The following is a 24,751-nucleotide window of genomic DNA, read 5'->3' as shown; positions in this document are numbered from 1 at the left end:
AGGCACAGCCTGATCTCCTGAAGTTCCAAGACATTGACCGGTAGTCTAAACTCTTCCAGCGTCCAAAAACCCTGAGTGGAGCTCAGTCCCAAGACACCTCCCCATCCAGACAGACTGGCATCTGTCGTGACCACTGTCCAATACGGGGAGAAAGAATTTGCCCTGCCGAAGAGTCGGAGAGCGAAGCCGCCAGATCAGGGAACCCCTGGTTTCCCGGTTCAGCCGAATCTGATCGTCAAGAGACCTCGGACACTTGTCCCACTTTACCAGAATCTCCCTTTGAAGGGACCTTGTATGGAACTGTGCAAATGGAACTGCCTCAAAAGGGTAAACACAACCAGGCCCAGCACTCGCAAGCAAGATCAGAGGGAGGACCACCTGCTGGACAGAAGCAGATGCAGCAGGAAACTTCTGGAGTTTGTCTAAAGGAACACTCTGGCTAGAGCTGAATCCTGAGTCAGACCGATAATTTTCTGGATGGAAACAGAGCGGACTTCTGGTAGTTTAGAAGCCAACCGCACTCTTTCAGGGTCTGTATAGTGATCTCTACGTCGTCCATCAGGGCAGCAGAGGATTCCGCTCACAAGGGAAAGTCGTCCAGATAGCACAGTACAGCAATCCCCTGCTGACGTAGCAACACCAGAAACTGAATCAACACTTTTGTGAAGACCCAAGGAGCGGAAGCAAGACTAAAGGGTAACACCACGAACTGATAATGCTCCTCTCATACAGCAAAACAGAGGAAGTACTGGTGTTGAGTACATATTGGAATGTGCAGGTAAGCATTCTTTATTTCGATAGAAGAAAGTCCCCCTGATGAAGGTATGTCACCACTGTGCAAATGGACCCAATTCTGAACTGTACCTGCACAAAGCAGTTCAGGGCCTTGAGGTCCAGATTTGGACGTACCTTGCCCTCCTTCGTTGGGACTGTGAAAAGGTTTGAATAAAAACCCTGAAACCTATACCGCAACAATTACACCCTGAAGCAAGAGGTCTTGCACCGCTTGAAATCAGTCCAGGGACAAACGCACATTGGAAGGGAAAAACCTTTCTGGGGGGCAAAAATAATAATAATAAAAAAAAAAAAAATGGATTTTTGTAAAATCCTTTTCTCTTAGCTCATTGACAGACGTAGTCCTCGGTGATACAGCACCTTCGGGTTATGTTGCCTCCACAGGAGCAGGACTAGACAGGAAATTAAAAAGCTCTGGCCACACCCTAGGGGCAGTCCCAGAGGGTATATCCTCTCTCTCTCTGCCTCAGCAAATCAGTTATGTCAAAAAGCAGTCTTTAGAGATTTTAACCCAACCCAACTCAAAAAACAGAGGGGCGGGGACTACGTCTGTCAATGAGCTAAGAGAAAAGGATTTTACGGTAAGATTTTACAAAAATCCATTTTTCTCTATCGCTCATTGACAGACGTAGTCCTCGGTGATACAGCACCTTCGGGACATCCCAGAGCAGTATCACAAATAAATGAGGGGTGGGAAAATGAAAATCAAATCCCAATCTAGAAGGCCCAACCGGTGCCAACTAGAAGTTTACAATGCTCATCCTTAATGATGAGACTCAACAAAAAAGAGAAAATTTTTTTTTTTTTTTTTTTTTCAAACAGAAAAAAACCCTCGAGGTAGACCACCGGTCTCCTCAAATTGCGGCCTGCAAAACCTTGCGGCCAAATGAGGCATCCGCCGATGCCGTCACATCAATTTTATAGAATTTTGTAAAGGTATGTACCGACGACCAGGTGGCCGCCTTACATACCTGGACCACTGACGCCTGATGGCGAAAGGCCCAGGAAGTACTGAGCGCTCGAGTGGAGTGCGCCCTAACAGGGAACGGAGGACTCTGACCCTTAATAGAATAAGCCTGTACCACCGTCTGTCTAATCCATTTGGCAATGGTCGCGGCAGATGCAGGCAAACCCTTTCTGGGGCCATCCGTGATCACAAAAAGTGAATCCGTCTTACGGAATGATTCCGTAGCTTTCAGGTATACCCTGATTGCCCGAACCACATCTAAGGAATGCAACGCATGTTCCCGATGATGCTTGGGCTGAGGACACACGGAAGGTAGTACAATATCTTCATTCAGATGAAAATCTGAAACCACCTTAGGAAGAAAAGATGGCTTAGGCTGAAGTACTACCTTATCCCTATGAATCACTAGGTATGGGGACTGGCATGATAATGCAGCCAGTTCTGACACCCTACGAGCAGAAGTGATAGCCACCAAGAAGGCCACCTTCTGGGATAAAGTAAGCAAGGGAATCTCCCTGATGTTTTCAAAGGGAGGTTTCTGTAGAACCGACAAAACCAAATTAAGATCCCAGGGCGGTAAGGGCGCGCGGACTGGTGGAGCCAGGTGCCGCACCCCCTGGATGAAATTCCGCACCAAGGACTTGGTAGCTAAAGGTTTCTGAAAGAAGATTGCTAATGCTGAAACTTGACCCTTGATGGTGCTCAAGGCTAGCTTCTGCTCAACCCCTTGTTGCAAAAAAGCCAATATTCGAGTCACCGAATAGGTACGTGGAGGAAATCCTAAAGATTCGCACCATGCAATATAAGTCTTCCATGTGTGATAATAGACCTTGCTGGAAGTCGCTTTCCTTGCTTTAATAAGGGTAGGAATGACTGAAGTAGACAAACCTCTGTCCTTCAGTACTTGGGTCTCAATGGCCAGGCCATTAAAACCAGCGACTGTAAAGCACGATGGTAAATTGGTCCTTGAGACCACAGACACTCCCTGAGACGAAGTTCCCACGGAACGTCTGCGACTAGCATGTCCAAGTCGGCCAGGCCGGCTTGACGAGGCCAGCCTAGAATTTCTAGGACCACTGGCGCTGATTGGATCTGAACCAGGCGTCCCTAGAGGTATCTGGCCCCGACCATCCGAGAAAGTCTGGTCGTTTTCTGTTCCCACACATTTATCAGATACCTGATTGTTATCAGGAAGGGTGATCTTTTCTGGTTGAACCTCAGGGACCGAAGTAACCCGACTAGAGGCTTCTTGGCCTGTCTGGTCAACCAGATCCGATTCCTGTGAGGCATAGGGACTAATCTTAGGAAAAGGTAAAGGAAAAGATCTATTCAGGGAACGGTAACTACCGCTTCCTGTAGTACTTAAATGTTGGAAGGGAAGAATCGCACCGGTAGTAGTGGTTGATGCTCGATCTAATGTCCTGAATACCGGTGAAAACGTCCCCCCACCCTGAAACCGGGTGGGGGCGCACCTTCAGGCTGTGTACTCCTTTGCTTCGGGTTTGGCTGGGTTGGTCCTCTGTTTGTCCGACCAGCCCTTCTTGAACCCTCCTGGAGGAGTCTTGCCTTTCCCGCTTGTTCCAGCCGGGCGCCCTTTATGGGCGGTAAAGAAAGGTCCTCGCTTGTTGCGAGGTCCCTTAGCTTTAGCAGCCTGTGGCAAAAAAGTGCTCTTGCCCCCAGTGGCATCCTTAATGATTTCATCTAGGTTGGCCCCAAATAGACGATTCCCCTGAAAGGGGAGATTTGTCAAGGTCTTTTTGGAACCTAGGTCAGCTGACCAGCATTTTAACCACAGCACACGTCTGAGGATGACCGCTGACATAGATGCATGCCCTAATAGGGGAGTAGTGTCCAAGGCTGCGTCACAGATAAACTGTAGCCCTTGTATAATCTGTTCCATCAAATCAGATGTCTCCTGGGGAATATCTTTTCCCCTAAGGTCTTGGCGTACCATTCTCGCCCATTCCGTAAGAGTCTGGGAAACTAGACCAATAACAATTACTGGTCTAAATGCTGACCCTATCAGAGAGAAGATGGTGCGGGACTCTGCTTCCATCTTTCGATCCACCGGATCCTTAAAAGGACGAAGTGTCCTCCACTGGGATAACCGTGGCTTTATTCAGCCTGGAAATAGGTGGATCCACCACTGGTGGTACCGTCCATTTCTTAATGATGGATTCCTCAAACGGATAGCGTCTAGCAATACGCTTGGAAATAGTAAAGGTACGTTTAGAATGCTCCCATTCTCCTTTAATCTTATTACCAAAACACTTGGGTACAGGAAAAACCTTCACCGTTTTGATGGGCTTGTTAGTACCAAAAGGAATCTCTGTTTCAGTTGCCTCTGCCGGTAAAACCTCAAGTTTTAAGGTTTCCTGCACTGCCACAACTAGTGCGTCCACCAATGCTTCTTCCTGAATTATAGCGGGAGAAGAAACGTACTCCTCACTGTCTGAGGGAGCTTTACCTGAGGTAACAGCCCTTGCAGAGGGACCTGCAACTGCAGTGACCATCTCTGAATCTGAGTCAGAGGTGTCAGATAGTATAGGGGTAGGCGGGGGTCGCTTCCTTGACCCCCGTCCCCGACGGGCCGCCTCCACCCGAGCCACCATAGACTCCAAAATTGCTGTAAATGCCTCTACACTCTGTGCACCGGCGGGTCCCGTGGCCCCCTCGAGGGAAACAGGTGGGGGAATATGTGTGGCAGGGTCCATGATAATTCCAGTCACTTCCTGGATAATATAATTCAAAAATAAAAAACTTTTTTTTTTTTTTTTTCAGACCCGCAGCGCCACAAAAGCCCCTTAGTGTTACCTGCTAGGGATCCCTATCGATCGAGAGAAAGAGAGATAGACCCCCAGGCTCACCACTTGATGCTCAGAGTTTAACTGCAACAGGTTACAGCGCTGTCTTGACAAACAGGAAGTCTTTTGGCTGGCTGCCCAGGAAGAAAGGAGGCGGCTCCGCCCCTCTGCACGCCTTCCGGCGCCTCCCCTAGCTCCACGAGGTGTTTGGATCACCTCAAACATGGCCGCCCCCATGCTGGAGACACGAGGCTACGCCAAAATGGCGGCTCGCTCAACATCCAGCCCGTCGCCCAGTTCAGCTTTCTTGCTTGAAGATCTCACAGGAACACTGGAGAAAAAAAGCTGTCTAAAAAATCTTTTAAGAAAAAAAAATCTTGCCAGGACCGAAGATCCCAGCAAGGTATCTAGGTCCTTACTCCTAACTAGACAGAAAACAACTGATTTGCTGAGGCAGAGAGAGAGAGGATATACCCTCTGGGACTGCCCCTAGGGTGTGGCCAGAGCTTTTTAATTTCCTGTCTAGTCCTGCTCCTGTGGAGGCAACATAACCCGAAGGTGCTGTATCACCGAGGACTACGTCTGTCAATGAGCGATAGAGAAAAAACCTATTGTAACTGGACAGCATCACTTCATGGACCCATTTGTCATTTTACCAAGGAGGTCCACGGGCCCTGAAATCAGCGAAGATGACCCCCCCCCCCCACCCCAGTCACGGGTGAGGGCCCACCTTCATGCTGAAGGAGCCTTGTCTGCGGGTCTAGAGAATCCCGCTCTCAGCTTGCCAGACCAGGGCAACTTATAATCTTCCCAAGGAGGATTTGAAAGTGGACCCTGAGGGACAAAAAAAAAAAAAATTCTTGTGAGCTGAGAGACAGGCCATGTCTGCAACAAAGTTCTTGCACAGGGGTAGGGGTACCTTTCTTCCACAGTCTGGGAAGGGGCAACTCAATGTTGTAATCTCCGGCAGCCCCAGACGATCGCCAAGAAAGGGTTAATCAGTCAGAGCTTTTTATTTTAGAAGTCTGGTCCACAGACCAACACTTAAGCACCACTGGGGAAACCGCTTAGAAATCAGGGAGCCGCGTCCAAAAGAGGCATCGCAGACAAACTGCAGCCCCTGGACCTACTGGTTCGACAACTTAGCAAAGACTGAGATCTGCTCCCCCTCTAGGTCACAGTGCAACCATTTAGCCCACTGTTTGCGACATCAGGGCAATGGCCAGGACCGTCCTCAGCACCGAACCCGCAATAGTGAACACTATTGCGGGCCACAGACTGCCTTTTTCTCAGCCGGATCCCTAAAAGCCAGTTCCTCTACCGGAATCATGGTTGCCTTGTACAAACTGGAGACGGGGGGTCCACCACTGGTGGAACAGTCCACTTCTTGAGGAGTGACACCTCAAAGGGGTACCTCAAAGCAAAGCGTTTAGATACCACAAAGGGGCGTTTTGGCTTGTGGGGGCCAAAAAGGACCAGCACCTCCTCCACGGCGTCAGCTGCATCCTCCATTTTTAACGTTTCCCGCACAGATGTAATCAGTGCATCAATTAGCGCCTTCTCCGGCGCAGCTACAGGTGTGGAAGAACCATTCTCACTGTTTTGATAAATCAGGAGTGTAGCTGCAAACCCCTCAGGGTGGACCATGTCCACAGCGGCCGATTCAGATTCAGGATCTGAAGAGAGAAGCGGCGGGGAATGCTTTTTGCTAACCCGCCACCTCCATCTGGGAAACAAAGGACTCCAGGACCGCCGTTGGTGCATCAATAGGTGGTTGGGACCCCAAGGGACCTGCAGCCTCCGAGAGGGGGGTCAGTTGGGGAAACATGCTCTTGAGACTCCATAGGTTAAAAGGGGGACCCACCACAAAAAGTGTCTAGCCGCAGCTACGAACACCCCCACCATGGGGGCACCAGCAAGAAGAGCACCCCACAACCTGCAGCAGAGAGAGGGAGGGCCCCACCAGACTCCCCACCCCACCAGAATAGGATTAGTCTGCACAGAGATAGCTCAGCTCCACGTACGGCGTCCAAGGGAAAGGAAAACCCAGGAGTCAAACCAGAAGAAAAAAAGAGTATATCTCCTAGGACTGCTCATAGGCATAACCAAGTCTTTTTTCTGTCTAGCGTCCTACTCCTCTAGGGGGGGCAGTATAACCCTGTGGTTCTGAATAATGGAGAGCTGTGTCAGTCAATGAACGAAAGGGAAATCAATGTTAAAAACTCACCTAAGCTGTGTTTTTTCAAAAGGAGTTTAGCAGCCTTTGGTGTTTGGGAGTTTATTTCATTGGCCAGAATTTTAACTTATTCTGGTTATTGAAATGAATAAAAGCTGAAGTGCTAAACACACCTAGCATTTAGTTTAGCAGGGTCAAACGCTTTTCCTACCAAAACTCTGCTGCTCCTGGATGCACTGCACTGGCAGTTGCTTTTTTTTTCCTGCCTCAACTCTCCTGCCACTAAAAGCATATGGGTGGATAGACACATAGGCTATAGGCTAACATGTAGGGGAGTTGAGGCAGGGGAAAAAAAGAAAAAGCCTGACGCCCCTAGGAGCAGCTAGAAAAACATCCAGTGTGCATGAGGCCTTAATATTTATGTAGTTTTGGATGAAGTGGGGAGGGATAAGAACGTCTGTTACAATTTTGCTGTCTGTCTCCACTAGGTAGATTCCCCTCTATTTGTCCTGGTTGCTATTGTTATTAAAACCGAAATTAACCACTTCAGCTCCTGAACATTTACCCGCCTTCATAAATCAGACAATTTTTTGCTATACGGCACTGCGTTACTTTGACTGACAATTGCGTGGTCGTGTAACACTGTGCCCCCCCAAAAAAACAAAAAACGAATTCTGCTTGTGTCCCAAACGATCGGCTGGTACCGGGGGACTCTTAACAGCGTGAGCGGGTTGCCGGTGTTCCGTGAAAAAACCATACCCGTGAGAAAACCATACCCTCGTCACTTCCGGAGAGTATGGATTTCTCACGGTAGTTTAACTTGCGGCGGTTACATTATAACAGCTCCTCTGCATCATGCCTCATGTCCGCTCCTTCCCCTGTCACTTCCCTGATCTCGGTTAATAAATATAAAAGCGGATCACGGAGCACAGATCGCCGTCACTTACATTTTATACACCCGCCGCCGCTTTTATATTTATTAGGGGAGATCAGGGAAGTGACAGGGAGAGGAGAGGAGATGATTGATGTTGCAGCAGAACTGTTTTAATTTTACCGCCGCAAGTATTAGTGCCGTTAACATATCATACCCTCCGAGCATGCGCACTTGTGAACTTCTTTCTTCAATTACGTCTCCGGGGCTCTGAGCATGCGCTCTGCTGCGCTGCTGTTTCAGACCGGAAGGGACGAGGGGTATGGTTTCTTCACGGGGTATGGTTTTTTAACGTTACACCGGTGCTGCCGATGTGCAGGGTCACACACTAGGTACACGATCCTGTGCAGGAGAGAAATCTTGCTGTATACACACACACACACATACTGTACACACACACAGTATACAGTCGGCAAGCAGTTAAAGAAAAATAAATATGAGCTGTTTGTAAATCAACATGTAGATATGCAATTTTCCAATACCCTTAAAAGAGGTCTTTGCAGCCAATTGCTTTCCTTTTTATAGGGAAAATACACTGCACATGTGCGGTGTCAATCCATGATTTGGACAAGAAGAAATGTCAGTGGGGGGAGTTGTTTGAGGACAGTCAGATGTCTTCCCATCCTGGTTTCTGGTAGACATCTGTCTCATCTATTGTCACCCTAGGCTAGACCAAAAAAAAAAAATAGGAATTTTTCCGGTACTAACCTGGAGGTCCAGTGCCACATATAAAGTAAAAGGATCAGCCTGCATACATTCTGAAGATCTTCTAGGACGGTCCTTCCGTGGAATTATAGATCCGCCCCGCTGATAGACTGGTATCTGGAAATAGAGTGCAACTGTTACAAAAGAGAAAATTGGATGCACAGAACAGAAGAAAAAAGCAGAGAAAAGAAAAACAAATCACAGACATATTACAAAGCAAAAGCAATAAAATGGATTACATTATGTGAGCCATTTGCTCATAACTCACTGAGCTGCTTGTAACAGGCAGGTAAAACTTCTGTGGTGACTTATAGCTCTGATAGCTACGTACATCATACCAGACCTAGAGACAAAACAATGGGGCGGTTAGAAATAATTTTGCCAAGATTAATGGCTGAAGCATTAATAGAGAATGGCAGCAAATTACAACAGCGTTGTTACCTCTCCAGCCCCTGGCAGATATATTTGGACTTCACGGGCATTGGCTTCCGTTACAGGGTGGACCAAGAGTGCAGAGCCTATATAGTGAAATGGAGAAATAACCAATAAACTAACCCAACTGCTGCTACCACAGTGGTCCAACTTTCCACACCTTAATTCTAGTGTACACTGACAATTACTGCAGACACATAATACAACATATACTACAATTGCACACCAAAATACCAACGGGTAATCCACAGATATTTCCACTTAATGCAAAATTAAGCACTGGAAATAAACAAAAAATGTACACTGTGATTACTCACCAAGCATGTACTGATCATCCATTGCAAAGGTAGACACATCAGTAGGAAATTCAACCCAGAGAGGTCTGAAATAAACATATAGTACTGTAAGATACCATATAATATAGCACTTCCCACAACATTTTGCAGGTGGACCCAAGCTCACCTCATGACTGGCTCTGCATCACGATGGGCACTGTAGAACAATGTATACCAGTAGGGAAGGAGAGCATATCTTTCACGAAGAGCTGTACGTATCAAGTCTGTATTGGTCTCTCCGTGTAACCAGGGCTCCCGACGAGGTGTATCCAAATGAGCATGAGCGCGAAAGAAAGGCTGATAAGCACCAGCTTGATACCAGCGAAGCAGTAGTTCAGGCTCTGGGTTTTTAAAGAAGCCACCAACATCAGCTGTGAAGGGAAAGAGTATAGTAGTTAGATAGCTGCTTGAACAATCAAAGCAACACAAAATGGCAAAGTATCTTTTGTTATTAACACCAACCTCCACAGAATGAAATGCCAGCAAGACCCAAACTTAGACACATGGGGATGGAGATCTTCAAATGGTCCCACTCAGCAGCATTATCACCTGTCCATACAGCACCTGATAAACAAAAAACTCAGTCACACAAAGCATTTTTTACCTCAACATTTCCTATTCCTGATATGTGCCTGCTGTATCATGTACTTGTATGATAAAGTATCCTGTTCTCTTTGTATTGCTTCCTTTATGTGAAATCCAGTGTGTGCCTGAAAGTCCTCTGCTTTTCTATTAAAATCTGACCACACTAAGCAGGAGAGCACACTGGCTAGTTCTCTAGCTATGCTGGGAACTGTGTGTGCTCTCCAATGATCGGACTTGTCCCGACAGGGCCCTGGTGCCAAGGAATTCACTGGGATGGTCAGTTTGCTGCTGCTTCCCCCCCCCCCCCCCCCCAGCTCTTATGCAGCTGAAAAACAGAGGGAATGTGATCATTTTTAGAAAGAAAAAAAAAAAAAAAAAAAAAAAGAGGGGGGGGGGGGGGAGTTTTTGTTTTTACATCTATACTAAAGTTGATAATTTACAATCACTTTAAGATGTGTACATTCATCCAGATCCTTACTTTAGGTTTACATCTTCTGTACAGTCTTACCATAGCGTTGTGAACCTGCAAAAAATGCTCGAGTTAAGACAAAAGGTCTTTCCTTTCCTCCAGAACGATGGATCAAACCCTCAGCAGTGGCTTGGTGCTGTAATGCAAGAAGTGAATTTCAAATGAACCTCTGATGCAATAGTAACAACTGTACCATTTATACTACATCATGGGTAGCAGACGAAAGTATATAGTAACCAGAGCACCTTGCATGAGAAAGTCAGTAGTGCCACAGCAATACCTTTAAATCATATAGGAAATCATTCCTCCTCAAAAAACTCCATGCCTTTGGTCTCCGTGACTGTACTGTTCACTGGTTATCTTCCTACTTATCCAACCGCACCTTTAGCGTTATGCACAATTCTACTTCCTCCTCTCCTCTTCCCTTCCCTGTTGGGGTCCCCCAAGGCTCTGTTCTTGGACCCCTCCTATTTTCAATCTACACCTCCTCTCTGGGTCAGCTGATAGCCTCCCACGGCTTCCAATACCATCTCTACGTTGACGATACCCAAATCTATCTATCCACCCCTCAGCTCTCTCCCTCAGTCTCCTCAGGTATCACTAATTTACTATCAGTCTGGATGTCTCACCACTTCCTCAAACTTAACCCATCCAAAATCGAGCTTATAATTTTTCCTCCACCACGTGCCCCTTCCCCCGATTTCTCTGTCAATATCGATGGCATTACTATCAGCCCATCCCCGCATGCCAAGGTCTTAGGTCTTGTCCTGGACTCTGAAGTCTCCTTTAAACTCCACATCCAATCGCTGTCCAAATTTTGCCGCCTCAGCCACATCTCCAAAATACGCCCCTTTCTAACCAAAGACACAACAAAACTCCTAGTTCACTCTCTGGTAATCTCGCGCCTCGACTACTGCAACTCCCTTCTCGTTGGCTTACCTCAACACAGGCTATCCCCCCTTCAATCCATCATGAATGCTGCCGCCAGACTCATCCACCTTACCAATCGCTCAGTGTCCGCTGCTTCCCCTCTGTCAAGCCCTCCACTGGCTTTCACTCACCCAACGAATTAAATTCAAAATACTAACATCTTACAAAGCAATCCACAGCTTAGCCCCCAGCTACATCACCAGCCTAGTCTCCAAATACCAACCTAATCGCTCTCTTTGTTCCTCTCAAAACCTCCTGTTCTCTAGCCCCCTCGTCCCCTCCTCCCATGCTCGCCTCCAGGACTTTTCCAGAGCCTCTCCAATCCTATGGAACTCCTTACCCTTATCTGTCCGATTATCTCCTACTCTACTAGCTTTTAAGCGATCTCTGAAAACCCTCCTTTTCAGAGAAGCCTATCCTACCAACACCTAACAAATGTACCTCCATTTTCTCCATCAACCCATCCCCCACGGTTATTGCCTTTTGTTTCCCTTCACCCTCCCTTCTAGATTGTAAGCTCTAACGAGCAGGGCCCTCTAGTTCCTCCTGTTTTGAATTGTATTGTAACTCTATTGTCTTCCCTCACATTGTAAAGCGCTGCGCAAACTGTTGGCGCTATATAAATCCTGTATAATAATAATAAATATAGGATTGCCCTGAGCCATGTCAAGTAACTGACTTTCAACTATATCTGCCATGGGGAAAATAGAAGTCTACCAGTAAAGACTATGAAAATGCTTGTTGCTTGACTGTTACAATGGCCAAATGGTTCTAGTTTGAATCACTGACTTTGAGCAAAACCGGAAAGTCCAGAAGTCCTGTAGATGTACTTCAGGTAACAGGCAGGTTAAGCACGATAGTCGATGAGTATTTTCAGGAGAAGTCATACAGTATAACACTTCTGTATATTCTCTCATGACAGATTCCTTTAACAGAAGCACATCCTATCACAGCAATTAAAAATATATTTTTACAGAAAAAAAAAAATAGCAATTTCACTTGTTAACATGCGTCCTAGTGAAGTGGACTCTCATATATTGTAAATGGCACCCCAACACACAGTAGCTGCTGTACAGTAATAGGAAAAAGTGTCATGTGCATTTTCTGTCCCTTTGTATTGTGCTGCCGAACTTTATATTAAGGTAACAAATTCATTAAGAATAGGCTGCCTTAACATAATGCATGTCAATGCTCCACAACAGACTAGAATAAAGTTTGAATGGGCCCTAAAAGCAAGAGAACTTTATTTAAAAAAAATGAGCAGACATTCTCCCTCACCCATTTGACTGCCTACTGCACTAGTTTTGCATTGCACACTCTAAAGTCTAGTCTTCCATTAATTTTCCCCTCAGCAGCTTTTTTCTTTACGGTTTCACAAGGTTATTCTTTTATCTTCCACAAAACTGGAATTTAGCATCTAGACAAAAATGATCAGTTTTCCAGTTTTATACTCACCACATATAGTCCATATATATTATGTATATCACGATGCTCCCAGCCACCCCAATGTACAGCATCTTTGTGCATGGTCACTTCTGGACCGTTAAACACAGATGGCTCATTCATATCATTCCAAACAAACAAATTATCCATAGACCCCTGGTGAGAAAAGGCAAGAGAAGTACATTTATAAAATATGAAAAAAAAAAAAAAGAAGGTTGCAAAAGAAATGACTGAAGTTCAGGTATTTTACCTCATACTGGTCATATGAGAACATGCTGGACCACCAGGCCCTCGTATCTGGATTAGTGAAGTCTGGATAGGCAGCAGACCCTGAAAAGAAAAAAAAAAAAAAAAAAAAAAAAAAAAAAAAAAGGGACATGTCCTGGTAAATACTTTAACCAAATAATCTTATTTTGGGCTGTTTGCTTTTAGAACCTCAGTATATGAAATTTCATCTACACACCTATACTTTGCAAAAAGGTTTTCATTCTGCATTTTTAGATTCTTGCAGGAAATAAATTCAACTGGCCAAGGATTCGTGTGAACAGATAAGTGTGCTTTTAGCACATCTCCATGTTTGAAATAGAAAATAGAAAATGGGTACCTGAAACAGCTCTCCAGCAATAGTCAACGCAACACAAATGGCACAGCAAAGGCTGGCAAAGACTTTAAAGCTAGGCTCTACAGTGTCAGGTAGGCCACAAGATAGCGTGGGATAGTGGTGTTACAGGGAGGTATAATTCATTATAAAAGTGCTCTAAATGGGTATGGAAGGTGGATTGTTTTTGTACAGTGCACTTATCTTTATCAATAAAAACTAAAAAAAAAAAAAATAAAACCAGGGAGCAAAATGCCACCTATTCTGAGTGTATGCTCCCGAGTTGGGCTGTGTGCATCCACTTGGGCTGGCCCTGCCACACAGGATTTGAATGACAGCAGCAGGAACCAACGGCTGCCACTACTCTTGGTAAAGGAGGGGAGACCAGGAAGAGGGGAGAGCAGCCCTGCAGCCTGCACAGCACTGGATTAATGGATAACTCGGATAAGTGTTGGTGGAAGGCATTGCACGTTAAGGTAAAAAACCTTTAATGTTTAGAACCATTTTTAATTAATCCTGAAAACATTCAGGCCTCATGCACACTGCAGCTGTCAAACAACCGTTTAAAAGGCATTTGACTTTTTCCCTGCCCCTAAATGCCCTTTTATGTTAGTCTATGTGTCCATGCACACATAGGCATATACAGGAAGGAAAAGGGGCACCAAAATACCTTTCAGGGGAGGAGCTTTTGGGCAGAAAAGAATGCCAGACGCGTTTAGCCCTCATTTATTTCAAAGATCAAAAAAATTAAAATTCTAGAAAATGAATAAATGCCCAGACCTCCTTAATTTGAAAAAATGGGGCTTTAGGAGCGTTTAACGTTGCTTTTCTCATGTCAGGATAAAGGCATTGAGAAGAGCCTAGTGTACATGTTGTAAAGCGCTGCGCAAACTGTTGGCCAAAGCCTGGCCAATTCTGAAATTTCTCACTTGCATTAAAAAATCTGGAAAGTAACTTAGAACCCCCCAAACAATATCGATTTCTGAAAGTAAAATCCCTGGAGACTAAACCGGTGGGTGTTGCAATTTTCTATAGCACGAGATGCGCAGTGGTTTATATCGAAAAGCAAATTTTAAAAAAATACAAAAATGTAATGAATTTTAGAGCACGCAAACACAATACCCAAATATAAAAGGATGATGCAACGCTGAGTAAATGGATACACCAAACATGTCACGCTTTAAAACGTAGACCCGTAGAATGGCAAACTATGGTACCCAAACATCTCTACAGGTGATGCTTTAAAATCCTTTTACAGGTTACCAGTTTAGAGGTACACAGGATTTCTGGCACTAGAATTATTGTTCGCACTCCGACAGCTGTTATGCAAATCTTTGTTTTATTTAAATTTATTGTTTTGACCCAGTCCAACTTATTTTTTGATCAACTTTATTGCGATTACATGGTATAAAATATCCCTTGTGATAGCATGGGAAGCGACAGGTTCTCTTTACTGAGAGATTGGAGGTATAGCGGACCTCCAATCTCTCCTCTGCTCTCCAAAGCAGCTGATCAAACCAAGATTAGTTTGACTAGCTGCTTTATTAGCCACTAACGGCTAGTAAATAAAAAGATAAAAAAAAAAAATAAAAAAAAAAAATAAAAAAATAATCGGAAGCGATAAAATCGCTGTCGGTTCCAGTATACATCATAGACACGATAGGGGAACAGAAGTTACTTTCTTTGTCAGCTACCACTTCTGCAGGAAGGTTATTCCATGCATCCAGAGAATTCCATGCATCCAGAGAGTAGTGGATGCATGGAATAACCTTCCTGCAGAAGTGGTAGCTGCAAATACAGTGAAGGAGTTTAAGCATGCATGGGATAGGCATAAGGCTATCCTTCATATAAGATAGGACCAGGGACTATTCATAGGATTCAGATATATTGGGCAGACTAGATGGGCCAAATGGTTCTTATCTGCCGACACATTCTATGTTTCTATGTTTGTCTCTATGGTCAGCTGGCACAACTGCCAACAGCAGCTCTGGGTCCTTCGCTGCTTGTAAAAGTGATCAGGTGGCTGTTTAGCCGCTCTGTTCACCTTTACAAGAAATTGAACTGCTGGCTGAAATGGATAATCAGCATGGCTGCTGCAGCTATGATCCTGATATCACCACTACTTTCCAAGGACATATCATACATACATACATACATACATACATACATAGGTCAGAAAGTTGTTAAACACTATAAATGCTAGGATTTGCTGAGGCCTGAGTGAGTATAACTATAGTCATTCCAAAAAACACTAAAGCCTACCTGGCCAGCACCAGCCCTCATAGTCACTCCCATCTTTGGTTTTAACATAGAAGTTGCGGGACCTAATTTCGCTATGAATCCGGTAAGCACTATCAATCTTGATATGAGGGTCCACAATAGTTACCATCTATAGTACCAGGGGGGGAAAAAAAAAATGGAAATAAATGAAAAAAGTTGTCATTTACCCACAAACCAGAAATAAATTGATAACCAAGTTTTCAAACTGAACATGTAAATCCACATTGAATTTTAAAAGATGAGAAAAGGCAGTATACCATGGAAATTAACTCACCTTCCGCCTCTTCTCCTTCAAGCCAGTCAGCATATTTTTTGGTGTGGGAAACTTATTAGGGTCCCAAGTGAAGTATCTCTTTCCATCAGCATGCTCAATATCCAACCAGATAAAGTCATAGGGCAGATCATGTTCATCAAACCCAGCGTCAACATTGCGTACATCCTCCTCATCATTGTAGTTCCATCGGCACTGGTGGTATCCAAGTGAAAAATATGGTGGCAGAGCCTGGGTCCCTGAGTAAAAAAAAATAACAGTAAGACAATTTTAAGTGTCTATGCATATGGACATTGACCTTTCATCCAAAACAGCGTCAGCCTTAAAAAGTGACTGCAAATCTTTTAACCGGTTGGAACCGAGCGCACCTCAGGCGCAATAGCGCCAACAGAGCTGTCCTGAGAACGCACGCCATGCACGCTCCCAGCAAAGTGACCAGCAGCAAACAGAAGCCTATGCTGTTTGTGATCGGGTCATGTGACTGCCATGACAGCCAATCACAACTGCCACATGGCCAAAAAACCCTGCCCCCGCCTCCCGGCATTCTAGAGTCCTTAAAAAGTCATTGTAAAGTCTCATGTTTTTTTTTAAAAAAAAACAAACATTATACTTACCTCCTCTTTGCAGTTGGTTTAGCACAGGGCCATCCCAGATCCTCTTCTTGGGTCCCTCTTCGCTGCTTATAGCCCTTCCCTCCTGTCGAGTGACCCTACAGCAAGCAGCTTGCTATGGGGCCACCCGAGCTGCAGCACAGTGTGTCAATTTAGACATGGAGCTGCAGTTCTGGCCCCCCCTCTCCTGTTTAGCTAACTGACTTTGACAGCTGCGGCAGCCAATAGGGCCGTGGCAGTGTCTCAGCCAATCAGGAGACAGTGTCCCAGGTGGCCGAGGGACTTGTGGGCATCGCTGGACAGAGATGGGACTCAGGTAAGTATAGCGGGTGCTGTGGAGGCTGCTACATCCAGAGGGTTTATCTTAATGCATAGAATGCATTAAGAAAAAAAACCTGACTTTACAACTTCTTTAAAAAGAGCAGGCGTCAAGGGGTTAAACCCCCCCCCCCCCCAAAAAAAAAGTAAATCTAAGAGCCTTTCAGCACAGCACCTGGGGAGAGCGCAGCCCCACCCAATTTTCCCAGGAAACACTGCAGCCTTTAAATTCCCTCCTCTTTCACCATGCCTTCAGTTCTATAGTAGCCTCCAACATGCTGGAAAAAAAGAGCACAAAACAAAGAACCATATCAGGCTATTAATTCATATTTTAGAAAAAAACCCAGGGAGGGAAGTAGCTGCTGTCCTGGAAGGCTCTAAGAAATACAGTCACCGGTAATTCTAACTAAGGTTTTCCCAAAGCGCCTTTTGGGACAGCACCTGGAGAGGATAAAAGTCACCACTTGGGTTTTTAGTGTGTTGGCTGCCAGCCCCTTCTCCATTCCTTCATGAAGGAATTCTAAAACTGAAATTATATTTTTAACTTGAAGTCCCTTGAAAACACCAGGAATTACGGTATATTTCTTCCACACCTTCATGTAGATAGCCCTGGTCACCTTTTTTTTTCTACTAGAAAGAAGGGTGGTACTAAGCTTCTCTGAAAGACCCCAGGCCCTTAAGAGGTCTTCTTCAGAAACCAAGCTGTCAATTGTAGACGATTCGATGAGGAACGGTTTCAGGATTCCCTGCATTAGTAGATCCCTCCTGTAAAGAAGTTTACAAGGGGGTTTTGTGGCTAGATTTAGAAGTGTCGCAAACCACTGCCTCTTTGGCCAAAAGGGAGTGATCAAGATTAAATCTATTGATTTTTCCTTCCTGCAAGGACAGTGATGACACCCGGCGGCTAGGCAGAGAGTGTAGACTGGCTGCTTGCAGGCACGAATGAAACTGCTGTTGGAGGATATTGTATGTTTAGACTGGTGCGCTGGAAGCACCAGCAAAATAGGAGTACCCATATTATTGTTTTTAAGAGTATAAGCACTATTGAATTTTTTCTTTGTATGTGGCATTGCAACAGTGATGTGGAAGTGAGAAGACAAGCAGTACGTATTGGTGCTAATTGGATGCTCATCCCCAGGCCGGGGAGAGGCAAAAAGGCGTTATTAGACCAAGCTTAGGTGCAAGGTCACATCACTTGAGGTGAGAACCCAACTATAAAAGGGGGGAGGCCTCATCGAACGGAGAAGAGTGAGCACCCTATACAACACGGATGTCGGTGGCAGGAAGGATCATCACAATAGGTTTACATAAAATTTGCATAGTTGTGGACTTTGTTTTTAAAAAAGCATCTGATTATATCACAAGTATTATTAATTCCCGTTATTTATAGTATCGCACACATTTGTCACAACTGAGGTTTTAGCAGTCGTTTCTATACAATAATTTCTGATTGTTTATATATTTAGTGCAGCACTAAGGTTTGTTTTTATTAAAGTCTGCAGTGTTTCCTGTGAAAATTGGGTGGAGCTGCGCTCTCTCCAGGTGCTGTCCTGAAAGGCAATTTGGGAAAAACACTGATTTTTACTAAAGGCCCGTACACTCGTACCGATCGGCCGAAAAGCTTCGGCCGACGACCGATCTGCCGATTGTAGGCTTGTTAGTACGATGCCTCCGACAGCCGACAGCGCACATTCGGCCGAAAAGAATCCGTCATGCAAGCATTAAAATTTTTGTATGCCGACACCAGAACGGCCGATTGTTCGCCAGTCAGTACAGAATTCGGCCGACAGACAGCAGATTTGCAAGACTGGGCATGCTCAGAAAAGGAAAAACACAGGGAAAGTTAACCATTACATGACATCACTTCTGCAGTCGGCGGACAAAATTCATGTGCTGTCTTTGCACTTTTCAACAGACACCGACAGCCCGGGGACAAAAGACGGCCGATCGTTCGCCAACGATTGGTACGTGTGTACGGGGCTTTACTTTGCACAGAGATGCCCTGATCCTCCTCTTATTGGGTACCCCACCGGCGCTCCTGGCTTCTCTCTGGCGATGGCCCCCATAGAAAGCCGCTTTCTATGGAGGCACTTGTGTCTGCGTCTATAGACGTAGACAGTGGGACTCGACCCCGCCTTTCAGTCACTGGCTTTGACAGCAGCCGGAGTCCTAGGCTCTTGCTGCCTCAGCAAAGCCAGTCAGACACGGAAGAGAGGCCAGGCAGAGCTGCAGCTGGGCATAGCGCTGGATCGAATGGGGGCTTAGGCAAGTGTAAGGTGGGGTAAACGGGTGATACAGATGTAAAAAGATATACCAAGGTATATTCCCCGCGCCACAGGGTAATTAAACAATGATAAGGATGAGTATTGATGTATAAAAGAATAAGAAAATTAATATAAAGTGAATGGTGCAGCAGCAGCTATAGGTTATATAAGGAAATTGCAAATATTTAGCTCTTAAAACAAAGCGCTAACTACAGCGCTTGCTGAATACTTCGTGCTCTTAGCAAAAAAATTATTAATAATCCACTATTTTATGAATAAAGCAATTAAGTAATATGTGCCCCAGTAACTGGGAAAATGACTTCATAAATTATAAATACGAATAGATAAATACAATAGATATTCAGACACAAATGAAAAATAGTGACTAATCGCATATGATAAAGTCCAGAAAATAAGGTGACTAGTGCTCAAAATGGTCAATAAAAGTCCTTTGTGACTGTGTAATCAGCGGTTCAAGAGTGCAAGTGCTCAAACATGGGTGTCCATAAATTCGGTGACATCAATCCGTTTCACCGTGACTTGTGGGTAGATGAAATCACTTGCCAGAACCAGTGGGTCCTATATGCCTTACAGCATTAGGATCAATCGCGCTTAATTGCCCTCTGGGCTGGGATGGGTTTCCTTTTAATCTCCTATGGTATGGTCTGGTATTAGGCTTCTCCTCACATCGGGATATGTGCCAGTAGGGAAGGAAAAAGAATCTCCAAATGGTGTATCAAAAAAATATACATAGATACAGATGCCTAAAAATGTTTTACCTTAATGCAAAGAATGCGTTAAGGTAAAATGGGATTTTTGTCTTACAGTAAAATCCATTTCTCTGATGTTCATTGACGGACACAGCTCCTAATCTTCTTAACCATTGGGTTATACCATCCCCTACAGGAGTAGGGTATACCCCCCTCTCTGCTATAGTTACTTTTACAAGCCGTGTCAGAAGATTTACATCTCCACAGAGAGGTGGGTGCTGTCAGTCAATGAACATCAGAGAAATAGAGAAATAGATTTAACAGTAAGTCAAAAAATCCCATTCTCTTTTGTTCATTGATGGACATAGCTCCTGATCTTCATAACCATTGGGACGTCCCAAAGCAGTATTAAACATTAAGGGTGGGAACAGCAAAAAAATTCCCAAGGCTAGACAGTAGCCAACCAGGCAACAGGAGCTCAACCAAAACTGGAGCCCAACTGAAAAAAACAAAAAAAACCCTCGAAGAGGATATGGGCCTCTAAACAGCAGCCTGCTAAACCTTTTGGTCAAAAGAAGCATCTGAAGATGCCAACACATCTATACCTTGTAGAATTTTGTGAATGTGTGCACAGAAGACTAAGTTTCCTCTTTGCAAACTTTTATCACCGACGCCTGATGGCGAAAAGCCCAAGAGACACTCCTAGTAGAATGCGCTTTCACAGGTGAAGGTGGAACCTAACCCTTAATTCTCAATTCTGACTAACCCCCTGGGACTGTCCATGGGCGATACTCTCTGCTATAGCGAACGGCTTTTGTTACAAGCCGTGTCAGGAGAAAAAAAAACTCCAAAGAGCAGTGGGTGCCGTGTCAGTCAATGAACATCACAGAAATGGGATTTTTGACTTACCGTAAAATCCATTTCTCTGATGTTTATTGATAGACACAGCTTCTGATCTTCTTAACCATTGGGACGTCCCAAGCAGTGTCAAAACATGAGGGGTGGGAACAGCAAGAGCTCAACTAAGAAAAAAAAAAAAACTGAAGCTCACTTTACATCCCCAAAGAGGAAACCGGTCCCTTAAACAGCAGCCTGCAAAACCTTGCGCCCAAAAGAAGCATTCGCAGATGCGAACACATCACTTTTCATCAATTTTGTGTAAGTGTGCAATGACAACCAGGTGGCCACCTTGCAAACCTGCATCATTGACACCTGACAGAAGGCCCAGGAATCACTGAGCGCTTGAGTAGAGAGTGTACTTTGACAGGGAAAGGAGGAACCTGACCCTTGATTGAATAGGCCTCCGTCACCGACTGTCCACTTCCTCTGTGACCATTTCCAGATGGAGCTGACAACCCTTTCCAAGGCCAGTCCGTGAGCACAAAATGGTGAGTCTGACTTCCTAAAAGACTCTGTAGTTGCCAGGTACACCTGAATTGCCCGAACCACATCTAGGACATGCAAAGCAAATTCCTTAGGAGGTTTTGGCCTGGGACACGCAAGGCAACACAATGTCTTCATTCACATGAAAAATCAGAGACAACCTTTGGAAGGAAAGAGCGAGGGTGAACCCCAAGAGACTCACACCACCAAATGTACGCTTTCCATGTATGATAGATCTTCCTAGGAGGTAGATTTCTTAGCTTTCAACAGTGTTGGAATCATCGACTCCGGCAAAATCCTATCTTTCAGCACCTGGCTTTCAACAGCCAAGCCGTCAAAGCCAGCGACTGTAAAGCAGGATGGAAGATTGGCCCTTGGGACAGCGGATTCTCCCTGAGGGGTAGTCTCCAAGGGACATCGGCAACCAGCAGCACCAGGTCGGCATATCAAGGCCAACAAGGCCAGTCCAGAGCCACCAAAATGACCGGAATCCCTTCTGCCTCGATCCTGCGCAAGAATCTTGGCAGAAGCTTGAGAAGAGGGAAGGATTAAATCAGACGATACTGGCCCCACAGGGCCATCAGAGGATTCTGTGACCATGCCACAAACCTCTGCACTTTTCTGTTGAGCCGAGACGCCAACAGATCCACTTCAGCTCAGGGGTGCCCCAGCGGAGACAAGTAATGAAATACCTCCGGATGAAGGGATCACTCCCCTTGATACAACGCCTGAGCTAGTACGCCTGCCAGTTTTCCACCCCTGGAATGTGTACGGCAGAGAGGGCTGGAACGATACATTCTGCTCACAGTAGAATACCACTTACCTCCAGAGCATCCAAAACACTTCTCGTGCCCCCTTGTGATTGACATAAGCCACAGCCGTGGCTTTGTCAGATTTCATTTGCACTGGACACCCTTGAAGACGATCCATTCAATGATGAAGGCACTGTCTGATTGCGCAGATTTCCAGGACATTGATTGGTAGTCTGGACTCTTCCAGTGTCCAGATCCCCTTAGCAGAACTCCGGCCTAGGACACCTCCCCACCCAGACAGGCTGGCATCCGTGGTGACCACTGTTCAATACAAGGGTAGAAAAAATTTGCCCTGTCGAAGTGCCGGAGAACGAAGCCACCAGATCAGGGACCCTTTCGTTGCCTGGCTCAGCCAGATCTGATTGTCCAGAGACTTCAAACACTTGTCCCATTTGGCCAGAACCTCCCTTTGCAGGGACCTTGTATGGAACTGTGCAAATGGAACTGCCTCAAAAAAGGTAGTAACCATCAGGCCCAGCACCCGCATGCAAGTTTGGAGGGATGACCATCTGCTGGACAGGCAAAGCGGAGCAAGTGCTGGTGACCAATACATATTGGAATGTGTAGGTAAGCTTCTCTGATGTTGATGGTGGCAAGGAATGTCCATTGATGAAGGAATGCCACCACTGTGCAGATGAACTCCATTCTAAACTTCTTTACCTGCACAAAGCAGTTCAGTGCCTCGAGGTCCAGGAATGGATGCACCTTTCCCTCCTTCCTGGAAACTGTAAACAGGTTTAAATAAAACCCCTGATAATGGTCAGAGGCCAGAACAGAGTCAATCACCCCTCTAAGTAACGCTCCAAAGACAGCCTGTAAGTGGTCCGGGGACAGGTGCCCGTTGGAAGTAAAAAACCTTTTTCCGGAGGGTAAGAACGAAACTCAATCTTATAGCAGGACATGATTACTTTGTGGATTAACTTGTCTTGTACAAGAAAGTCCACGGGTCCAGAAACCAGCGAAGACATCCCCAGATACTCATTAGGGCGCACCTTCATGCAGAAAGAGCCTTGTGCGCAGGTCTGGAGAAGTCCGCTCTCGACTTGCCAGACCAAGGTCTCTTGGATCCTCCCAAGGAGGCCATTAAAGGCTTTGATCACTTATCAGCCAACCCTGAGGGACGAAAAAAAAACAAAAAAAAAAAAAACAAGTGAGCCAAGGAGGACAGGCCACGTCTTCGACAAAGATCCTTGCCCTTACTAGCCTGTGGAAGAAAAGTACTCTTCCACCCTGTGAGACCCTTAACAATGTCATCCAGGGTAGCTCCAAAAAGATGATCTTCTTGAAAAAGGAAGATCAGTTAAGGCCTTTTAAAAGTCTGGTCCGCAGACCAACATTTGAGCCAAAACACGTGCCTAAGGACCACTACTGAAACACAGTCTAGCCGCATCCAAAGAGGCATCACAGATAAACTGCAGCCCCTGAACCAACTGGTCCACTAGCTCAGCAAAGGCAGGGGAGAGCTGCTCCCCCTCCAGGTCACGGCGTAAAAGTTTAGCCTACTCGGTCAGAGTTTGCGACACCAGTGCAATTGTGAATACCGGCTTAAGTGCCGAACCAGCCACAGTGTAGATAATGTGAGCCAACGCTTTCCGGTCAGCCGGATCCTTAGAGGTTGGAGACTGTTCAACCGGAATCATGGTTGTCTAGTTCAATCTGGAAACCGGAGGGTCCACCACCCATGGCAGAGTCTACTTTTAAAGAAGGGACTCTTCAAAAGAGTACTGCATTGCAAATCGGTTAGGGACCACAAGGGGAAGTTTTTGCTGTTCCCACTCTTTTGCGACAATTCTGTTAAAATAGGAGGAAGAAGGGAAACACCTTTGCTGCTCTAGACGGCTTGTGAATGCCAAAGAGAACCAGCGCCTCCGGAGGCAGCTTCAGCTGCGTCCTCCATTTTCTCTATTTTTCAAGTCTCACGCACCGAATCAGTGCTCCACCAGCGCCTTTTCGTGCGTGGCTACAGGTGTGGAGGAATCATCCTCACTCTGAGAATACAGGGCAGGTGGTCACAGACCCCACAGAGTAAGCCACATCGTGGTGGCCAAATCAGGATCTGAGGAAACAAGAGGAGGCAAGGGAAGGCGGGGGGCGCTTTTTGCTAACCCGCCACCCAAAAACCACCTCCACCCAGGACACAAAGGACCCCAGGACCGCCATCAGTGCATCAATGGATGGTTGGGACCTGGAGAGCCCCACAGCCTTCGAGAGGGGGTCAAGGGGGGAAAACCCCCTCCAAGGACTCCATCAGTAAATGGGGGGAACCCCACAAAAAAGAGCAAAAACACTGGTAAGGGACACCACCCCCCACCCACGCTGGCAGCACCACCTGGTCACAGGCTACAGAGCACCCTACAATCCTGCAGCAGAGAGGGAGAGGACCCCACCAGACTCAACACCCCGCAGAACAAGCACTGGCAGCACTAATATAAACTGCACTTCACGTGCGGCATCCAGGGAGGAAAAAAAAAAAAAAAAAGACCCAGGAGTCAGCACCAGGGGATGAGGAGGGGCTCCCACAGCCAAAATCGGCCGCCCAGAAAGGCTACACTGTCATGGCCGCCATTATTTTCAATGCCAGACTAATGCAAAATGGTCGCCAAACATGACAGCCGCGTGTTATAGCACAAAGGCCACAACAAAATGGCGGCCCCGCGCAGCACAAACAAGGCTCCCAGGAAGGATCCCTAGGTCTAAGGCAAGGCACAGACAAGGGGTGGGGGCCCGTGGTAGGAGCACCCCAAAAGGTAAAGCCCCCCCCTACCCCCGCAGCCGATCGCCGCCGATGGCACACCTCCCCCCACCTCCATCGCCAGTAGAGCACCTTGCCCCAGCAGGTAGGCCAGACCACCACACTATCCCAAGTATAGGGGGAGGGGGTGGCTAGATGACCCGCAGGACCAGACACCGAAGAGGGGGGTGTTTAACAGGA

At 46.0% G+C, this 24,751-nt stretch overlaps 1 protein-coding gene across 3 annotated transcripts in view; it reads right to left on the bottom strand.

Annotated features, from left to right (window-relative positions):
* Positions 1–24,751, bottom strand: part of GANAB (glucosidase II alpha subunit) — a 160,882-nt gene that overhangs the window by 12,623 nt on the left and 123,508 nt on the right. For all 3 annotated transcript variants that reach the window (XM_082270775.1, XM_082270777.1, XM_082270776.1), the window contains 11 exons: positions 15,725–15,960; positions 15,433–15,559; positions 12,823–12,902; positions 12,585–12,728; positions 10,239–10,335; positions 9,608–9,709; positions 9,273–9,516; positions 9,128–9,192; positions 8,820–8,896; positions 8,647–8,721; positions 8,382–8,495 (listed from right to left, as the gene is read on the bottom strand). In XM_082270775.1, coding sequence (XP_082126901.1) covers positions 8,382–8,495; positions 8,647–8,721; positions 8,820–8,896; positions 9,128–9,192; positions 9,273–9,516; positions 9,608–9,709; positions 10,239–10,335; positions 12,585–12,728; positions 12,823–12,902; positions 15,433–15,559; positions 15,725–15,960 — 1,361 coding nt within the window. The remainder of the gene's footprint in view (positions 1–8,381; positions 8,496–8,646; positions 8,722–8,819; positions 8,897–9,127; positions 9,193–9,272; positions 9,517–9,607; positions 9,710–10,238; positions 10,336–12,584; positions 12,729–12,822; positions 12,903–15,432; positions 15,560–15,724; positions 15,961–24,751) is intronic.

Source organism: Pelophylax lessonae (genome assembly GCF_965119305.1).
Source record: "Pelophylax lessonae genome assembly, chromosome: 10".
Lineage (NCBI taxonomy): Eukaryota > Metazoa > Chordata > Amphibia > Anura > Ranidae > Pelophylax > Pelophylax lessonae.
The sequence above is the reverse complement of the archived record's forward strand: the minus strand, read 5'-3'. Positions and strand labels throughout refer to the sequence as shown.